Source organism: Camellia sinensis, chromosome 11 (genome assembly GCF_055761805.1).
Source record: "Camellia sinensis isolate YWXY chromosome 11, ASM5576180v1, whole genome shotgun sequence".
NCBI lineage: Eukaryota > Viridiplantae > Streptophyta > Magnoliopsida > Ericales > Theaceae > Camellia > Camellia sinensis.
Window position 1 is genome coordinate 8,595,117 of NC_138971.1, and position 19,729 is coordinate 8,614,845.

General features: G+C 39.1%; 1 protein-coding gene across 1 annotated transcript; it reads left to right on the forward strand.

Annotated features, from left to right (window-relative positions):
* Positions 1-15,241: 15,241 nt before the first annotated feature.
* Positions 15,242-19,319, forward strand: LOC145801840 (pentatricopeptide repeat-containing protein At5g66520-like). Its single transcript, XM_082893539.1, has 2 exons — positions 15,242-16,826; positions 17,759-19,319. The coding sequence occupies exons 1-2, from the start codon at positions 15,256-15,258 to the stop codon at positions 18,264-18,266; spliced, it is 2,079 nt and encodes a 692-aa protein (XP_082749665.1). The 5' UTR covers positions 15,242-15,255; the 3' UTR covers positions 18,267-19,319.
* Positions 19,320-19,729: the final 410 nt, after the last annotated feature.

Below are 19,729 nucleotides of genomic sequence, written 5' to 3' on the forward strand. Positions count from 1 at the left end.
CAAAACTCAACTTCTTGGGCCCATTTTCTGGAAAACACTGGAAAACCAACAATATGACATGTTTTGAAGATCAATTGATAAAATCAAGCCCCAAAATTGAGACAATTGAATACAATTTCAACTCAAAATTCAAGAACATGAAGAACAATGCACAAATTATACATGCATGAGTTCTCATGAACTCTAATGTTTCAAATTATGGCCATATGCAAGTTTTAGCTCAAGAACATGGTGAATTCATGGTCTACATTCAAAATATGAACATGCATGTGGAAATTCATGAAGAACAACCTTAACATGCAAGAATATGTACATGCATGCATGAATTCACTCTCAAATTCAACTCTTAAATTAATTCTTGACATTAGATCACCAATTTACCATGAACCATGCAAGATACAACTTAAACTCACAATTGAGAGGATGAATTCCTTACCTAGGTCTTGAATCTCAAGTGTGCTAGTTCAATTTTGCAAAATCCCTTCAATTCTTCTAAAATTCAAGTTAATTCTTGTTGAAGAACTCAATTTCTCTCACTCTCCCTTTCTCACTCGGTTGGCCTAAGGGAATGGCTGAAGGAATGTTGCCTCAATTACATAAATTAAGTCCCAAACAAGTTTTGTAGGAAATGGCCACTGAATGGCAAAATTGTAGTAAACTTGAACTAATGTAATTTAACTTTATTTAATCTAATTTAATCATACCAAATCGCATTTCAATTAAATCTACCATAAAATCACATAAATTCTAATTAGCATAAAATACCAATCAATTTCAGATTCGGCCGCCGATAAGGCCTTCAATTTACAGTTCGAAACTTAAAACATGAACAGATCAATCAAATGACAAATAGATAGAAATGCAATTAAGGTAATACACTTATGCAATCAATTCTGAATTTCAGTCTGATCAATTACTTATCATGCTTAATCATAGATTAGCACAAATTAGAAGTGAGGGTTGTCACAGTCTTCCCTCCTTAAAAAGAGTTTGGTCCTCTAAACTCAGATTACCTTCATTCTGGAAGAATATTGGATCCAGAGGGAACAGTTCAGGATATCTCTTCAACATATCATCTTCCCTTTCCCAAGTGGCATAAACGCCACCATGGTTTTGCCAGTCCACTTTCACTAACGGAATCTCTTTATTTCTCAACTTCTTGATTCGTCGATTTACAATCTGAATAAGCCGTTCTTCATAAGTGTAGTCATCACTTAGCACTACACGGGTAGGCTCAATAACATGGAAGGGATCCCGAAGATAATCCCTCAACATTGAAATATAGAAGACATTATGCATATGCTCCATTTCAGGAGGAAACACTACTTGATACGCCACTGGATTAATCTTCTTAATGATTTCATACGGTCCGACATATCTCAGCGCTAGCTTACACTTGACTCCAAAACGAGTCTGCCCTTTCATTGGTGTCACTTTAACAAAAACATGATCATCCACTTCATATTCCCTGTCTCGCCTTCGGACATCTGCATAACTTTTCTGTCGGCTTTGCGCGGTTTTCAATTTCTGTTGAATCAGTTTCACTTTTTCAGTAGTCTCATGTACAATTTCGGGCCCAAGCAAAGGCCCATCTCCAACTTCTGCCCAGCAAATAGGAGATCGGCATTTTCTGCCATACAAAGCCTCGAATGGCGCCATACCAATGCTCGAGTGAAAACTGTTGTTGTAGGCAAACTCAGCTAAAGGTAAATGGCTTTCCCAATTTCCTTGGAAATCAAGAACACACATCTGCGGTAAATCTTCTAGAGTTTGAATGGTTCTTTCTGATTGACCATCTGTCTAAGGATGATATGCACTACTCAGTCTCAGTTCAGTACCCAATGCAGTTTGCAGACTTTGCCAAAATCTCGATGTAAACTTCGAGTCCCTGTCAGAAACAATAGATACGGGTACTCCATGCAATCTAATAATCTCATTAATATAAATTGTAGCCAATTTGTCCGCATTATAGATTGTTTTGACAGGTAAGAAGTGAGCAGATTTAGTCAATCTATCAACAATAACCCAAATTGAGTCCATACCTTTACTGGAGCGAGGTAAACCAACCATGAAATCCATAGTGATATGTTCCCATTTCTACTCCGGTATTGGTAAGGGCTGCAGTAAGCCTGCGGGTCGTTGATGTTCAGTTTTAAATTGTTGGCAATGAAAACATTTCGATACAAAGTCAGCAATCTTTTTCTTCATTCTCGACCACTAGAAATTCAGTTTCAAGTCTTGGTACATTTTCGTATTTCCTGGATGGATAGACAGTTTCGAATTGTGGCCCTCTTGCAGAATTCGTCTTTTCAGTTCAGAATCATTCGGTACACACAACCTTCCCTGAAATTTTAACACATTGTTTTCAAATTTAAAGTCCGGTCTCGGTTTGGACTCCCGTTCATCAATGACCTTTTTCAAAAAGTCATCCTGTTGCTGTTTCTCTTTAATCTCCTCAATCAGTGCCGGTTGAGCAAAAATAGCGGCTAAGGTTCCACATTATTCCCGCAAAACAATCTCAACTTCAAATTTTTCAAGGTCACATAGCAATTCTTTCTGCCCGATGAGTAAACAGGCTAAATTTCCAACTGATTTCCGACTCAGTGCATCAACAACGGTGTTAGCTTTCTCCAGATGGTACAAAATTTGCAAGTCATAATCTTTTATCAGTTCTAACTATCTCCGCTGTCTCATATTCAATTCTTTCTGTGTGAAGAAGTATTTCAAACTCTTGTGGTCTGTGTACACCTCACATGTTGCCTCATAAAGATAGTGACGCCAAATTTTCAATGCAAACACTACTGCAGCAAGTTCCAAGTCGTGGGTCAGATAATTTTTCTCATGCGGTCTCAGTTGTCGGGAAGCATATGCAATAACTTTACCATTCTGCATTAAGACACATCCCAAACCCTTATAAAAAGCATCACTAAATATGGTAAATCCGTCCGTACCTGAGGGTTGGGTAAAAATCGGTGCAGTCACAAGTCGAGTCTTTAACTCTTGAAAAGCTGATTCTCTCTGGTCGGTCCAGTCAAATGATATCCTTTTTTGAGCCAACTAAGTCATCAGTAGGGTAATTTTGGAGAAGTCCTTCACAAATCTTCTGTAGTATCCAGCTAAGCCTAAGAAATTTCGGACTTTAGTAACATTAGACGGTCTGGGCCAATTCACTACTGCTTCAATCTTCTGTGGGTCAACTGAAATGCCATCCTTACTGATCACATGTCCCAAAAACATTACATTGTCTAGCCAAAATTCACACTTCGTTAGTTTTGCATACAGTTTATGTTCTCTTAAGGTCTGTAAGGCAATATTCAAATGATGTTCATGTTCTTCCGTGCTTTTGGAATAAATCAAAATGTCATCTATGAAAACAACTACAAATTCATCGAGGAATGGTTTGAAAATTCATTTATAAGGTCCATAAATGCAGCAGGTGTATTAGTAACTCCGAAAGGCATAACAAGGAATTCGTAATGTCCATACCTCGTTTGAAAATCAGTCTTTTCAATGTCCTCTGGTTTGACTTTCAGCTGGTGGTATCCGGATCTAAGGTCAATTTTTGAAAAGACTTGAGCACCTGGTCAAATAAATCATCAATACGAGGCAATGGGTATTTGTTTTTCACTGTTACCTTGTTCAGTTCACGGTAGTCAATACAGAGTCTTAATGAGCCGTCTTTCTTTTTCACAAACAAAACTGGAGCACCCCATGGCAAAGTACTAGGCCTGATGAACTTCTTATCCAACAGTTCTGCAGCTGAATTTTTAATTCTTTCAGTTCGGTAGGTGCCATTCTGTACGGAGCCTTGGAAACTGGCTGTGTACCCAGAATCACATCAATGGTGAACTCAATATCCCTGTCAATCAAATCCCCTGGCAAATCATCTAGAAAAACATCAGGAAATTCTCTGACTATAGGAATACTGTCCACATTAGCTTTAGCATCAGTAGGTACAGTCAATATACAACATAGATACCCTTTACACCCCTTTCTAATTAGTTTAAATGCTTTCATGGATGAAATCAGGTACAGGGAGGTACTACTCCAACTCTGTGTAGACGTCCCCGAACGTCCTGGGAGGGAAATCCCGTTGTGTTCGTTTGGGCTCACTACAGTTCAAGACTCAATGTCACGGTCCTGTATCTAATCCGCAGAGTGTAATGAAAGACCGATGAATCATCAAAGAGTCCAAATCAGGCAAATCGTTTTGAAAACAGATTTTTAGAAAGAAGTATCAAACATGGACTGCTTTACTAGATACAGAGTCGCCACCTAAATATTTTGTTTTGTGGGAATTTAGGAAACCCTGACTCGTTGTCTAAGGCCACATGTCCGTCATCACCAAAGTTGCCTCGGCTCGGGAACTTGGGTACTGAGAGGGAAGATTTGCACCGGCTAGTACGGCCGATCTACGATAACGTGGGTCGCGACGGACCGCTAGGCGTCGAGTTGACTTCTCTCCTGACATGGCCCGTCGGCCTGACCTGTACGACCAAAGAGATTGACCGACCAGGCATGAACTAAGGCCTGGCCGAGCTGTGACTTGTAGAGATTCGGCAGGGCACGCAGTCGAGTGGAAAGACCGAGCTATGGGTAGCCTGGGCTAGACTGAGGACGAGGTGAAGGCCGGCAAGCCTCACGGCCAGTCAGCCAGGATGGGTCGGTCACGCGCAGCTCGGGCATGAAAATCAGACCTTCGGATAGGTCGGCGAGACGTAGCTTGGATATGTTGCTTGTGGTGGCAATTTTTCTCGGGCAACAGGCCGGTCATGGTACTCCGGTTAAGTGTGCCACCTGGGCCAATGGTGTGAGGGGGAGGACATCTGCTCCAAGCACGCGTCAATACCATTGGGCAGTTCTGCGTGTACTGGTTGGAGGACTAGGCCTTTACACGCGTAAGGTGGTGAGAGGCGAGCACTGCCACCTGTCCAGGGAAAGACAGCAGAGGTAGTGCGCGCGCAATCTTGAGGTTGCATGGCCAGCCTAGAAATAGGAGTGGCAGAGGAACGTTAGGGGTAAGCAACTTGCGCTATCTGAAACATTCTCTCTCTCTCTCGAATAGCCTCCTTCTTCCTCAAGTGATTTGACTTGATCGTCGGAGGGTCTATCAGGCACACTACCGCCTGACAGCTCACCGTTCTCTGTGTTGTCAAGTTAGGCGCCGTCACGTGAAGCTTGAACTCCAAGGAGTATGGAAATCAAAGGATATTTCGCCCCCGTACAATTGGCGCCGTCTGCGGGAAGTTCTTTGATACTTAAACCTTGTTTTTCAAGCTTCTTGAACCATCTCCATGGCCAACAACGACGAAACTCCACTGTCCGTCGTCGATGGCGTCACACCAGAGTCTGTCCGACGGAGAGAAGGCCCCCCGAATGTTCCAGCCATGGCGGGCCTAGAAACCTCTTCGCGAGGTGCGCGAGACAAACGCGGAAGGAGTACTGATCGCTCGAAGAGTCCAGAGGGCCGTCCGCGGCGGGGGGATTCCCGTGCGCAGCACCTAGAGCACAAACTCAAAGACCAAGATGCCCTCATTTGCAGGATGACGGCGGAGATGGAGATGCTGAAACGTCAGATTAAGGGAAAGGGTGTTGCTGGAGAGGGCAACCTCAGTGAGCGCACCCCGTCCCCTCGTTTTAGCAGTCGCCGCCAGGAGAGGACCCACTCTCTCTCCATCACCAGGAACTATGGGGTTGGAGATTCTGACCGAAGGGAGGGCAGATCCCTCACTCGAGACAGAACATACCGTCCCTCATGCCATTCTCCGACGTCACGATACTTTTTCTCCACCCATTCCAGAGACCTGAGGGATGTATTGGAGGAGAGGGCGCACCGTTGAGAGGCTTAGAGAGTGCTGGCGTGGCAGAGATTGAGCGCCCCCGTTCACTGTAGCGAAGAAGTAGCGATGTCAGCGCCCAGAGTGATGGCCCATGCGCCAATGGACAAAGAGCTGGCGAGACTTATAGCCACGCCGTTGTCTCCGGAGATCGAGAGTACACTACTCCCTGCCGGATTCCACCAGCCTAAGTTCACCTTGTACGACGGCAAAACAGATCCGTACATGCACGTGAGTCATTACCGGCAAGTAATGGCTGGCCACCGGCGCAATGACGCCTTGATGTGCCTTATATTCCCAGCAAGCTTGGGAGAACTGAGCCTGAAGTGGTTCGAAAGGCTTCCAGAAGGGAGTATAGAGGGGTGGCAGCAACTAGCGAAAGCCTTCGTCACCAGATTCAAAACCAACACTCGAACGCCGAAGGAGGTCGATCATCTTCTGGACGTCAAGATGGAGTCATGGTAAAAGATCCACCGGCCATTGATAAATGGTCATCGACCAGTTGTGAAGCCATCGGCTAGATATTTTTGATCGATCGGCACTGTATGTAGTCGGTCGGCCAAATCTTCTTGCAGAATCCTATTTTGACAGCAACAGAGGATAGACAGTGCATGGCAAGGAAATTTCAAAGCAATGTGTGCATGGCCATTTTTCCTATCATTCAATAGACTTAAGGGAGTGTGGCCCTCAGTCCTCGGGCCACCAACCACGCATTTCGATGCATGATGGCCAAAGGCACCAAGCTTGCAAATCAATGTAAATGAATGCAACAAACGAGTGAATGCTTCATGCCCTATCATGTTGAGATCAAGGGCGTCGGCGACTGAGGATTGAGACGTGTTTCGTCACTTTAAGTACAAGCACACCTCATTCTCCATGTTTGGTTTGACACCCCAAACCAAACATAATGCAATGTATGTATGCAATATGGCTCAAGTGTACAGAATGACATCAAGTATGCAATATGAGGCTACGTAGCAAAACATACCAAATGCAATGCAACCTATACATGCAAATATGCAATATGCCAAGCATGCAAAATGCAATGTAGCAAACATGGAAAAATATGCAATGGAACTAGCATGTGCCAACACATAATGAACCAAATACGTAACAAACGTGTGACGAACATGCAATGGTGGACTTAAACCGCAAAGGGCAGACCTCAGCCTTGCCATAAACAGTGGCCAAAAGTGACGGAAATGATGGACAAATGCTCATGCAAATATGCACACCAATGGGCCTAAAACTAAGGCATAAAAGGGAGCATTCCACTACAACTATCATGACCACACATGGCATGGATTATGCAACCAAAAACAGAGTTTTAATGCGTCAAAATACACCCCAAAACCCACTGATATGGCAGTCCAAGGACTTGAACAAAAAGACATACACCAAGGACTCAAACATGGAGCATAGGACCACAACTCTTCAAGGCATTGAAAGGGTAATCAAATGCAAGCATGTAAGCATAAAACATGGATTGAAATGGCATGATAAGTGATTCCAAATCACTGAAATAGCCTAAGTAATGCATGCTAAAGACTCACACACCCGAAGCTAACAAGTTAAAATGCAAAGAGGCTATACAAAGTATGGAAAGCATGACCTAATCAACACCCAACAGAGCTTGAACATGATAAAACATGACCAAAAACTTCACAAAGCTAAGCCAAAACATGCAAGCATGGTGATCCAAATGCAAGATGCATCTCTAGGTAAAATAGAGGAATGTAAGGCAAGTGTAGGGTGCATGCAAGGGGTCGACGAACCAACATGGAACAGAGATAAAACATGCTAGATAAACACCAAACAGCCTCTGAAATAAAGCCAAACAAAGCTAGGCATGCATGCTTCCCTTATGAGCCAAAACACAAGCAAATGAGACACAAACGGAGAGGGGTGTCCCTCCCCTATGCAAGACCTCAAAACCCCTTCACCACCACTGAAAATCCTCTGGATTTCAGTGGCGGGAAGGCCAATACACGAAAGTTCCCAAAGCTCAACAAAGAAGGCACAAAAGAGGCCAAACAAGGCCTAAGAGGGGGAGGTCGACCCCAAACACAAAAATGACCTTAATGAAACATCTTAAACATGAAAAATTAAAACTTTTATTAGTTATACACAAAGCTCAAAACAGCATGCAAAGTAGGTTAAAAGCTAGTGCAAGAATAGAAAATATAAAGCAATAATGCTCACTCTTGAAGAACACTTCAAGAACCAAAACTCCAGCCCCCTTTTCTGATCAAAACCAACTCAAAAGCTCCAAGAACAGCCTCTCAACACCTCAATAACCAAGGTATGGTATAACACTGGGTGTCTTAGTGTAAAACTAAGAACAAAACTCACTTTTGGACACTTTAACACACACAAATGTAGAGAGAAAGGGAGATATAGAGAAAGAGTGGTGTATATGCCATATATATCTCTGATTTGCTGAACCTCTTCAAAGGAGAAGATAGGCCTTCTTTTATAAAGCAAGACAAAGGCTTAAGCTTCTTAGAGAAGCTAAACAAAAGGGGTCAAGGGGGGCAAGCTTCTTGAAGAAGCTAAAGCAAAGGGGTCAAGGCTTCTTGAGGAAGCCAAGACAAAGGTCCAAGCTTCTTGAGGAAGCTATGACAAAGGGTCAAGCTTCCTCAAGAAGCTAGAGCAAAGGGTGCAAATCCTCCATATACGTGTATGGAGGATTGGTCTATGCACTCTAGCTGGCACAACTGGCATGCACAATGCCTGAAAAAGGCAAAAAGGAGGTACTGGCCAAAAAAAGAGACAATCAGCTAAATAAATGGCCGAACGACCAGATATCCGTGCCGACCGACCAACAATTGGTCGGTAGACAAAAAGCAAGGTCGGTGGCTTCATGCCACGGCCGGTGGATTTAAGGGATGGCTAACAAGCCACTTCCTACCCTTAGGTGCAAAAACCACAAGTCCTTGGTCCATAACCAAGCACAAAACAGTCAAGTCGAGAGATCCTAAGGCAAGGCGCATAGCCGAGTCCTTCGAGATCTCAAAATGAACACGAACATGGATGATCACCAAGTGTTCAAACGATGACGTCCGAGTCTTGAGGAAGGTCAAAAATGGGGTGTCTACACTTCGTTAAATACAAATTCAAGCAATCCAGGTGGACGGAAAATAACTTGTTTTGTTACACAGTCTATGGTAGCATGATACTTTGTTAACCAGTCCATTCCCAATATCACATCGAAATGATCGATATTCAATGGCAATAAATCAATATACAAATACACATCCCAACAATAATTTCACATGCAGGGTACATATAAGAATAAGTCATGGATCCCCCAATAGGTGAAGATACAGCTAACAAATAATTCATGGGTTCCAGTGGTCTATTTAGTTTTCGCGAAAAAGCATGCGAGACATATGAATGTGTAGACCCTGAATCAATTAGAACATAAGCATTTTAAGTACAGAATGAGAGTATACCTGACGCAACGGTCTCGGTATTCTGCACATCTCCTGGTACAAGTGCGAACACTCGGCCTTGCCTTAGAGGCTCATTTTCGGTAGTTTTGGGGTTGGGTTTCGGTGGAGCAATTGACGTTGCGACGTTAGCTGCAGCTTTACTATTGCCTTGAGATGTGGAAGGGCAATCTTTAACCATGTGGCCTACCTTGCCACACCTGTAACAAGCACCAGAAATTTTATAACAAACCCCTTTATGTCTTTTCCCACATTTGGAGCAGGGTGGTATGGAACCACTTCCTTGGCTTGAACTGGTCGTTGACCCTGTATTTTGTTTCTTATTCGATGAGTTATTTCGACCTTTCTTAAACTTAAAACCCCGTCTCTTACCACACCATTCAGTCGTTGGTGTTTCGGTCTGTTTTAATGCCTCGATGTTCGACTCAGTTATTATTGCCCAGTCAAGAACATCCACATATTTCAGTAACTTCAGCACATTGATTCTGTCAAGTATCTCTACATTAAGGCTGCCTTCAAATTTTTTGGTCTTTTTGTAATCAGTGTCCACCATGTGTGGTGCATATCTGGCGAGTTCAGTAAACTTTGATTCATACTCTGCTACCGACATGGTACCCTGTTTCAACTGTTCAAACTCAGTCACTTTCCGATCCCTGACACACTGAGGGAAATACTTTTCAAAGAAGGACTCCTTAAATTGAGCCCAAGTCATGACAGTATTGGTGTCGCGAACAAGCATCCACTACCTTCTGGCCTCTTCTTGTAAAGTAAGGGTAGCCAGTAATACCTTGTGTGCTTCGGAACACGGAAACACTTCAAATAATTTCTCTGTTTCTAGAACCCATGCTTCGGCCTTTAACGGTTCAAGGCCTCCCTAAAAGGATGGTGGTTTCATTTTACTGAACTTCTGTGTTAGAGCAATTATATCATCATTAACATTCTGCTCGGGTTGAACTGGAGGAGGTGGGAGCTGTTGGTTCTGTTATAGCCTCAAGGCCTCAGTCAACAGTTCAACTGTTCTTTCTAATCTTGTCATTCTGGCATCAGATGATTCTGTTTCATCGGCATTCCTTGCATTGTCCATTTCACTATATGCAATACAGTAATAATAAACATAGGAATTGCTTACTTAAACACATTAGCACATATATTCATGTCATGGCCACACATACTTTCATGCTCATGCAGTGCTCTATTTACTTTTCTAGGACATCTTATAGCTCACTTGGACACGTGTGTGTGGTATAACTCGTGCGTTGATATCACTTTGATACCACTCTATCACGACCCAAACCCGCCCCTATGGGTTTAAGCATCGCAACTGGCCAGTAATCCGTGATTACCAAAGGCCTGCTTAACAGTAATGACAGTAGTACAGAATAAAGGGGCTAGCGGAAGCCAAAACAGTAATTAAGAGGTGTCCAATGAGCTGTGACAGTCTGAATACGAAAAGATTTTTATAAACAAGCCACATTCATAATCAAAAACATATATACAATCAGATACATAAAAACCTTTAGGTTAGGAACCTAATCCCTTCACCATAACTGTACAGTACAAGTCCACAACGTTTATTACAAACAGAGACAAAAGGGTGAAACTGGGACACCCCAAAACAGCCTTAGCTTGAGACAACTTGGAACCTCACAGTGAGGCACAATGGTTGGCTTGACAAAGCAAGAGCTAACCCGACACTCCTAGCATCGATCCGGTGCCTGAACACCTACATATAAATATAAACAGTAAGCTAAAGCCCAGTGAATAACAAATGCGTAAAGAGGTTAAGAATAAATGTCCTTTCAGTCATTAAGCAGTCATATCAGTCCTTTAGAAACTATAGTAGTTACATGTGGTACATCCAATAGCAAACAGTACAGTAGGTCTTAACAGACCGAGCAGTCAGTTGATATCCATCATAACAGTATACAGTATTGGTTCCAAGTATTGGAATCAACAGAGATCTCTGTGACAGTAACAGTACAGTAACAGTACATTAAATTGCTATGGATGCCACGAATACAGTTCATAAGTAGGACATCATTCATTCAGTAAACAGTATCACTTCAGAAAACAGTACAGTTAATTGTTCAGGAAATAATCATCATTGAACATGTCTTTACAACATTGTTACTCACAGAGCACTGGGCTATAAACAGCTAATGAGCGTCCTCGGATGCCAACCCTACACAGTTACAGAACGAATACACACTAAGTTACATACTTGGGAATCAACAACTTAGTCCCTATCTTGACTCGGTGTGGTCCTATATCAATATCCTCATTAAGATGCCTTAAACTAGGTCTAAGAATGCCTAGGATGGAATGAGGATGCAAAGATGCACTTTAAAACACTTTTCAGAATTTTTCAGAAAACAGGGGTCTCGCTCAAGTGTGGTTTTCTACGGTCCACGCTTGAGCGACCTTTCCAAAACAGAGGGGTCGCTCGAGCGTGGACTTCCTCGCTCGAGCGGTCTGTAAAAATGCAAAAAGTGCTGGATGTTGAAAATTTCCGTTCGACGCTCGCTCGATGCTCGCTCGAGCGTGAGACACATCATTCGCCCGAGCGTAGGTCTCGTCGCTCGAGCGTGCATCTGCGCGCACCAAAAATCTGAGAGCTTGCAATCTATGCTTGAGCGAGCATTCCTTCGCTCGAGCGGGTCTCTGAACAAAATACGGTCGCTCGAGCGTGCAAGCCAAAATCTAAAATTTTCAGATTTGCCTCCCAAGCTCAAACCAAGCATTCAACACCTCAAAACTCAACTTCTTGGGCCCATTTTCTGGAAAACACTTGAAAACCAACAATATGACATGTTTTGAAGATCAATTGATAAAATCAAGCCCCAAAAGTGAGACAATTGAATACAATCTCAACTCAAAATTCAAGAACATGAAGAACAATGCAAAAATTATACATGCATGAGTTCTCATGAACTCTAATGTTTCAAATTATGACTAAATGCAAGTTTTAGCTCAAGAACATGGTGAATTCATGGACTACATTCAAAATATGAACATGCATGTGGAAATTCATGAAGAACAACCTCAAAATGCAAGAATATGTACATGCATGCATGAATTCACTCTTAAATTCAACTCTTAAATTAATTCTTGACATTAGATCACCAATTTACCATGAACCATGCAAGATACAACTTAAACTCACAATTGAGAGGATGAATTCCTTACCTTGGTCTTGAATCTCAAGTGTGCTAGTTCAATTTTGCAAAATCCCTTCAATTCTTCTAAAATTCAAGTCAATTCTTGTTGAAGAACTCAATTTCTCTCACTCTCCCTTTCTCACTCGGTTGGCCTAAGGGAATGGCTGAAGAAATGTTGCCTCAATTACATAAATTAAGTCCCAAACAAGTTTTGTAGGAACTGGCCACTCAATGGAAAAATTGTAGTAAACTTGAACTAATGTAATTTAACTTTATTTAATCTAATTTAATCATACCAAATTGCATTTCAATTAAATCTACCATAAAATCATATAAATTCTAATTAGCATAAAATATCAATTAATTTCAGATTCGGCCGCCGATAAGGCCTTCAATTTACAGTTCGAAACTTAAAACATGAACAGATCAATCAAATGACAAACAGATAGAAATGCAATTAAGGTAATACACTTATGCAACCAATTCTGAATTTCAGTCCGATCAATTACTTATCATGCTTAATCATAGATTAGCACAAATTAGAGGTGAGGGTTGTCACATATTTAAAATCCAAAAATTATAGATAAATAATACATTTATTTTTTTTCAATTCAAAAAATATATTCAAGTTGAAATTTTTTTTAACAGAATATTTAAACTCTTTTTCAATTGAAAACACAAATAGAATATCTAAACGAATTGAAAACACAAAATTTTACAAATTACTAAGGGTGCTCACAGTTTAGCGGTTCAGTTGCGACCAAAAGAACCTAAAATTCGTCATCTGTCCAAAACTAGGTGAATTGAAAAAAATAATGATCTGCAATTGTCCGTTCGTCATCATGAATCCATCCAAAATGCAGCAGATCGATTCGGTTCGGTCGGTTTGGACGGATCGATATATCCGCTGCTTAACCCTACTCTCAATTATAAAATTCATACAATGACATCCCTTTTAAAAGAAATGGTCTAAAGGGGTGAAAGTGGTGCATTTTCATAGTTGAAGGGATATTCTAAATTGTCAAAATGTATGATCCATAAATTAGGGGTAAGATTATATTCACAAATAATTGAAGGGGCATAATGTAATTGAACCTATATATATATATATATATATTTGCAATTTGTTTCCGTGGCAAATAGTCCATCTATACTATATATATAATAGAATGTAGTGTTGTTTTAAATGGCTTCAAAATGCCATTCTAAAATTCTCATAAAATACATGGCATCTCTCTTTTGAGTTTATAGCTCTTTTTCTTCCCTCCCAAAGACTTTCATAACAATAAAAACTCCTATCCCTCTACCTTTCTCTCCTACCGTACGTTTGTCCCTCACCCTCAATGACTTTCACTCCAACTCTTCCACTATCCACAACTCCTATCCATAAAAAGTTGTCAACAAAAAAAAAAAAAAAAAAAAAAAACCTATCCAAACAAATCTGTTACTCTCCTACTTCAAACAAATCTCTCTTACCCTCAAACACTTTCAATCCCACTCTCTCACTATCCTACAACAGATTGATATATATAAAAAAAACAACCCATCTATTCATATCCCCTTAAACCATTACTTCTAACAATCCACTACTGCAAATACATATACTTCATCAACTTCCTTCATCAGCAGTGAATGCCAGCAGTCCACAATCCGCCATCGAATGCAAGTCTCGGTTTTTCTTTTTTTTTTTTCTTTAATAATTTATTTTTTGTTCCAAACATTTGAGATTTTGTATTTTGACTACAAAGATTGCAGAAAATTGTAATCTCCAAATTTAATCTTTCATGTTTTATTTTGTTTTACAAAATCCAAAATATATATGTACATACTTGGCTTGAAAATTGGAAATATTATGTTTTGAAATGAAAATTCTATCATATTAAATATGGTTTCAATTCTTTTGTTTTTCTTTATAGTTTTTAATTTAAGATTAAAATTTAATTATTTTCATTACTTCTTTAATTTCTTAGATTGCAAGAATATATTAAATTTAATACTTTATTTTGTTTATAATTTTAGTGGATAAATAATTCAATAAAAAATAAAGTTTAGGATGGTTAAAAGTATATTTTGATAGGTATTTGTAGTGTTCCACCAATAAGATAATGCAAGTTTACCATTATATTAACGATACATGTTAATTTTATTTTATGTTATGAAAAATAAAATCAATAATTTTACACATAATACAACTAAATTTATTTTGGGTGGAGTAAGGGGAAATTAATTAATTTTATGTATATTATAAAATCATAACAAGTATTAAGTTATTTGTGCATTAAACTCATAATTTTGAATTTTTTTTTTATAATTTTACACAACTTTTAAATTTACAAATAATATTCTATTTGGTTTGAAATTTTCAAAAACAGTTTTTTGAGTTTTCAATTCGTATTTTTATATTTTTAGATCCACTTAATTTTGATATACTTAAAAGGTATAAAATTTGTACAAAAATCTTTAAAAGATTTATTGAATACAACAAAATACGAAAATGTATTGAATTTTCTTATTTTTTATTTATTTATTTATTTTTTGGTGAATTTTTTTATAAAAAAAATTATATAAATATTATACTTTTTTAGTGTATCTAGATTAGGTATATCTAGAAAATTTTTAAAAACTATGTAAAATATTAAAAAAATTACTAAAAGATAAAAACTTAATTTTCTAAAAAGTGAGTTAAATCAAAAATTTTATATAAGAGAAACAAAATGATTAAAAAAAAAATAGTAATATATATGGATAAAAAATATTTATCCCCGTGCATAGCACGAGTGAATACTACTAGGAAAGTATATAAACGTGATGAATAAATGCACAGCTATGATGGCTCTCAAGAACCCAAACACCATCATCAATCTAGCTTCAAAGCCTCATAATCTTATAATATACCTTTTAGATAAATGCAAGAACATGAGAGTCCTCAAACAAATCCATGCTCAGATCATAAAACAAGAAGACAACTTTGAGACTCCACTTGAAGTCTCAAAATTGGTGTCATTTTGTGCTGTTTCACCCCATGGAAACTTAGACTATGCCAAAACAATCTTTGCTCAGCAGCAAAACCCATCTGTTGAGCTCTACAATTCTCTCATTAGAGGTTTCTCTTCAACCAAACACCCTCTTCAATCGCTTTTATTGTACCAGAAAATGCTCTGTAGTGGCTTGAAACCCAATAATTTCACTTACCCATTTGTGATCAAAGCTTGCACTGAGTCGTCAATGATCAAATATGGAATTCTAGTCCATACCCATGTTGTGAAAAGTGGATTAGAATCCGATTCTTACATTCAAAGTTCATTGATTCATTTATATGCAAGTGGGAAAGATTTGAATGCTGCAAAAAAGTTGTTTGATATGTGCTCCGAATTGGACTTCGTTTCTTGGAATGCAATGGTTGATGGGTATGTAAAATCTGGTGAGATGGAGCTTGCACAAGCAGTATTTGATCGGATGGCGGTTCGAGATGTGATTTCTTGGAACACTATGATCAATGGTTATGGGATTCTTGGGAGAATAGAAGATGCAAAGAGACTGTTTGATGATATGCCCAAGAGGAATGTGGTGTCTTGGAACTCAATGTTGGCGGGTTATGTTAAATGTGGGAATGTGGAAGATGCTTTTGATCTGTTCTCTAAAATGCCTCATAGAGATGTTGTGTCTTGGAATGCCATGTTAGCGTGTTATGCACATAGCGGGAAGTCAAACGAAGCTCTTGCTTTATTTGATGAAATGCAAGGGTTGGCCGTAAAGCCAACTGAAGCCACAATGGTCAGCCTACTATCAGCATGTGGTCATTTGGGTGCTTTGGATCATGGGTCGCGTTTGCATTCTTTCATCAATTATTACAAAATCGAAATCAATTCCATAGTTGGTACTGCCTTGGTAGACATGTATGCTAAATGTGGTAGTATTTCTCGTGCTTGTGAAGTTTTTTATTCAATTGAATTCAAAGATGTTCTTGCTTGGAACACCATTATAACCGGCATGGCTATGCACGGTAACGCCAAAGTCGCCCTACAACTTTTTGACAAGATGCAAAATGATGGTGTGGCACCAAATGATATAACTTTTGTAGCTGTGCTTAGTGCTTGTCGTCATGCTGGGATGATAGAGGAAGGTCAGAGAATATTAGATTGCATGAGGAGCTCTTATGGGATTGCACCCAGGGTGGAGCATTATGGTTGTGTCATTGACCTTCTTGCTCGGGCTGGGCAATTGGAGGAGGCCATGGAGCTCATTGGGACAATGCCTGTGGAGCCCAATGCTAGTGCTTGGGGAGCGATACTCGGAGGATGCAGGATTTATGGGAATGCTCAGGTGGGTGAAAGAGTGGGGAAACACTTGATCAATCTTCAACCGCAACATAGTGGACGGTATCAACTCTTATTTTATGCTTAGGCCTCGTTTGGGAACAAGCTAATTTAGTAACTTTTTGGCTATTTGGCTAAAAAGGTAGGTAAAAAAAACTTGTATGTTTGGGATGACTTTTTGGCTAATTACGAAAAGATGTGCAAAAAGTAGAAAGAAAAGAGAATCTTTGACTTTTTGGTATGAGTTGTTGGCTTTTTAGCTAATTTAGTAACTTTTTTGCTAATTGGCTAAAAAAGTAAGTTCCCAAACAGGGCCTTAGTACAATATTTGTTTGTTATACCATACTAAAACAACTCTCTCTTATACTTGGATTATATTAAAAGTTAAACTACTGTGTGACCTCTCCAGTATTTTTGAACTAAGAATGGCATGAGTTTAGATCTTTTGCAACACTCACTACCATCTTTTTTATTTTGGTATCAGTTTTCTGATCTTGAATAGGGAATGAATGTTTGTTTCGAAAAAAAGGGTTTGTTCAGTTTGGTATGTGCTTTGTATTGAAGATTTTCAATTCTAAATTGAGATGATCACATACACCTTGACCTGTACATTTGACAAACTTCCATTCTTCCCTTTTAGATTCAATATCTCTCTTTCCAACCATTTCCTACATTTTCATTGACCCATTCAACTTTATGAAGTCAAACAACCCAATGTACTTACTTTTTTGATTAGATAGATTCTTAGCTATCACTTACTTATTGTTGTTAGTGCCCTAATGTGAAGCAATCAAACAGGTTAAAGGGCTTACATCTTTAAGGGTTTTGAATTATTTAAAGATGTTTTAAAATTTTTATCACATTGATTTAATATCTCATTGAATGCATGCAAAGCCATGTGGTTAAGCTTGAAAATTTTACTATCATTTACTTTACCAAGGGGTAGGTAGACTATTCATTAGAAAATTTTATGTAATCATTTATTTCTTATACAGTTATATCCTTCTCTCGAATATATATGCTGCTGCAAAGCGATGGGATGATGCAAGAAAAGTGAGGAATCGAATGAAAGCTAAAGGTGTTTCTAAGGTGCCAGGGGTAAGTGTGATAGAACTAAAGGGGATTATTCACCGATTTGTTGCTGGTGATTGGTCCCACCCTGAGTCAAATAATATTTATAAGAAGTTGTGGGAGATATCAACACGGCTAAAGACTACAAGCGGCTATTCACCGGATACAGAGCAAGTTTTGCTTGATATAGAAGAAGAAGAGAAGGAGAACACATTGTCTGTTCACAGTGAAAAGCTTGCTATTGCTTACGGGTTTATTCACTTGGGTCCAGAGGAAGCCATTAGAATTGTGAAAAACCTTAGAGTTTGCAGAGACTGTCATTATGTTATAAAGCTGATTTCAAGGATTTATGGTCGGGAAATAATCGTGAGGGACAGGAACCGGTTTCACCACTTCAGAGATGGTGGGTGTTCTTGCCTAGATTTTTGGTAGGATTTATGGGTCTCTTCATTAAAACTGCTAGTGACTGATCTCCAACAGAAGATCATGCTTGTACATAATGAACTTCTACAAATGGCATATTCTGCATCAACCTTCACAACCACCTTCTCCCAGAATGAAGCCGAGTCAAAAAGCTTGATGGCTCAAATGCAATCCCTCCAAAACCAGAAAACAGCCTTTTGCATATGATGTTGTGGTGACTTTTCCCCTATCTGATGCTAGAACAGGCTGGTTTGACCCAAAATTGTGGGTAATGTTTTGACCCAGGATTATTTGGCCTTTTACTAAAAACCGTGATTTATGCAGTTAAAAGTTGATATCAAACTGTAAGGAAGATTCTACACAGAAAAGGAGAAAGGACAAACCACTTTCTCTCAGAAAGAAGTTGAGTTAAAAAGCTTGAAAGCTCAACTTTAGTCCCTCCAAAGCCAAAAACAGCCTGCTTGCCCATCCTTTGATCCTTTTCCTCCCCAAGACAACAATCCTTGACCTCTTTGCTTTGGAGATTCATTCCCAGTTTGCGTTGGCTAAGGAGGTTAGGAAATTGCAGGATGATTATGTGACTAATACTGCTGATCACGCTGTTTTGCAACATATTACCACAGTGCTATTTTCCAACTTTCCATGCTACATTTTCATGTTGGAATGGAGCTTGGAACTCAGACAGTTTGAATGCTGGTTTAGCCTGGGCATTGTTGGACAATCAAGGGACGATGATGATGATTCATGATTGTTCAAGAGGGTATTTTCTGCTACTCTGTTTCGGCCTTAATCACAGAGAAGAAACCATGTTTCGAAGAGTTAAAATGCTGCAATCAAAGAATATTGCCGAAGTAGAATGTAGTGTTCAAACAGTGATCTCACATATTTATGTAATAGTTTTGCTAATGTCGTTTGTAATATCTGAAGTGAATAGACAGTGAGTAGAGCCAACACATAAATTGGCTAAAGCTGCCCCCAAGAAGGGACACTGATTCTACTTATTTTATTTCAAGGTTAGATATAACTTTAATTTTATAGTTTTAAGAAGATTTCACTTTGTTACTCGTAGTTTTAATTTTATCAATTTTATTCTACTTTCATTTTCATGTGAAACCAAGATTAGAATGAAATTTGGATAAAATTATAGGGAGCGTCGGTATAATTTATTCATTTTCTTTTATTAAGCAAGAATTGTTAAATTTCTACATGAGTAATAGGTGTTAATTGTCCATCTGAAATATTAATGAATAATGGCATAGAAATTATATTGAAACGCAAATAGAATTATGAAATTAATATTGATGAAATTAAAATCAAGAGAACCAATGTGAAATCTTACTAAAACTATAACAATAAGAAATAAGGTGTTATAAACCTTATGTTTTTGAACTTTCAAAAGGCACAAATCAATTTGAATGTGTTAACTCGGGTGGCGAAGGTTTCATTTCATATTTTACGTCAAGTTTTTTTGG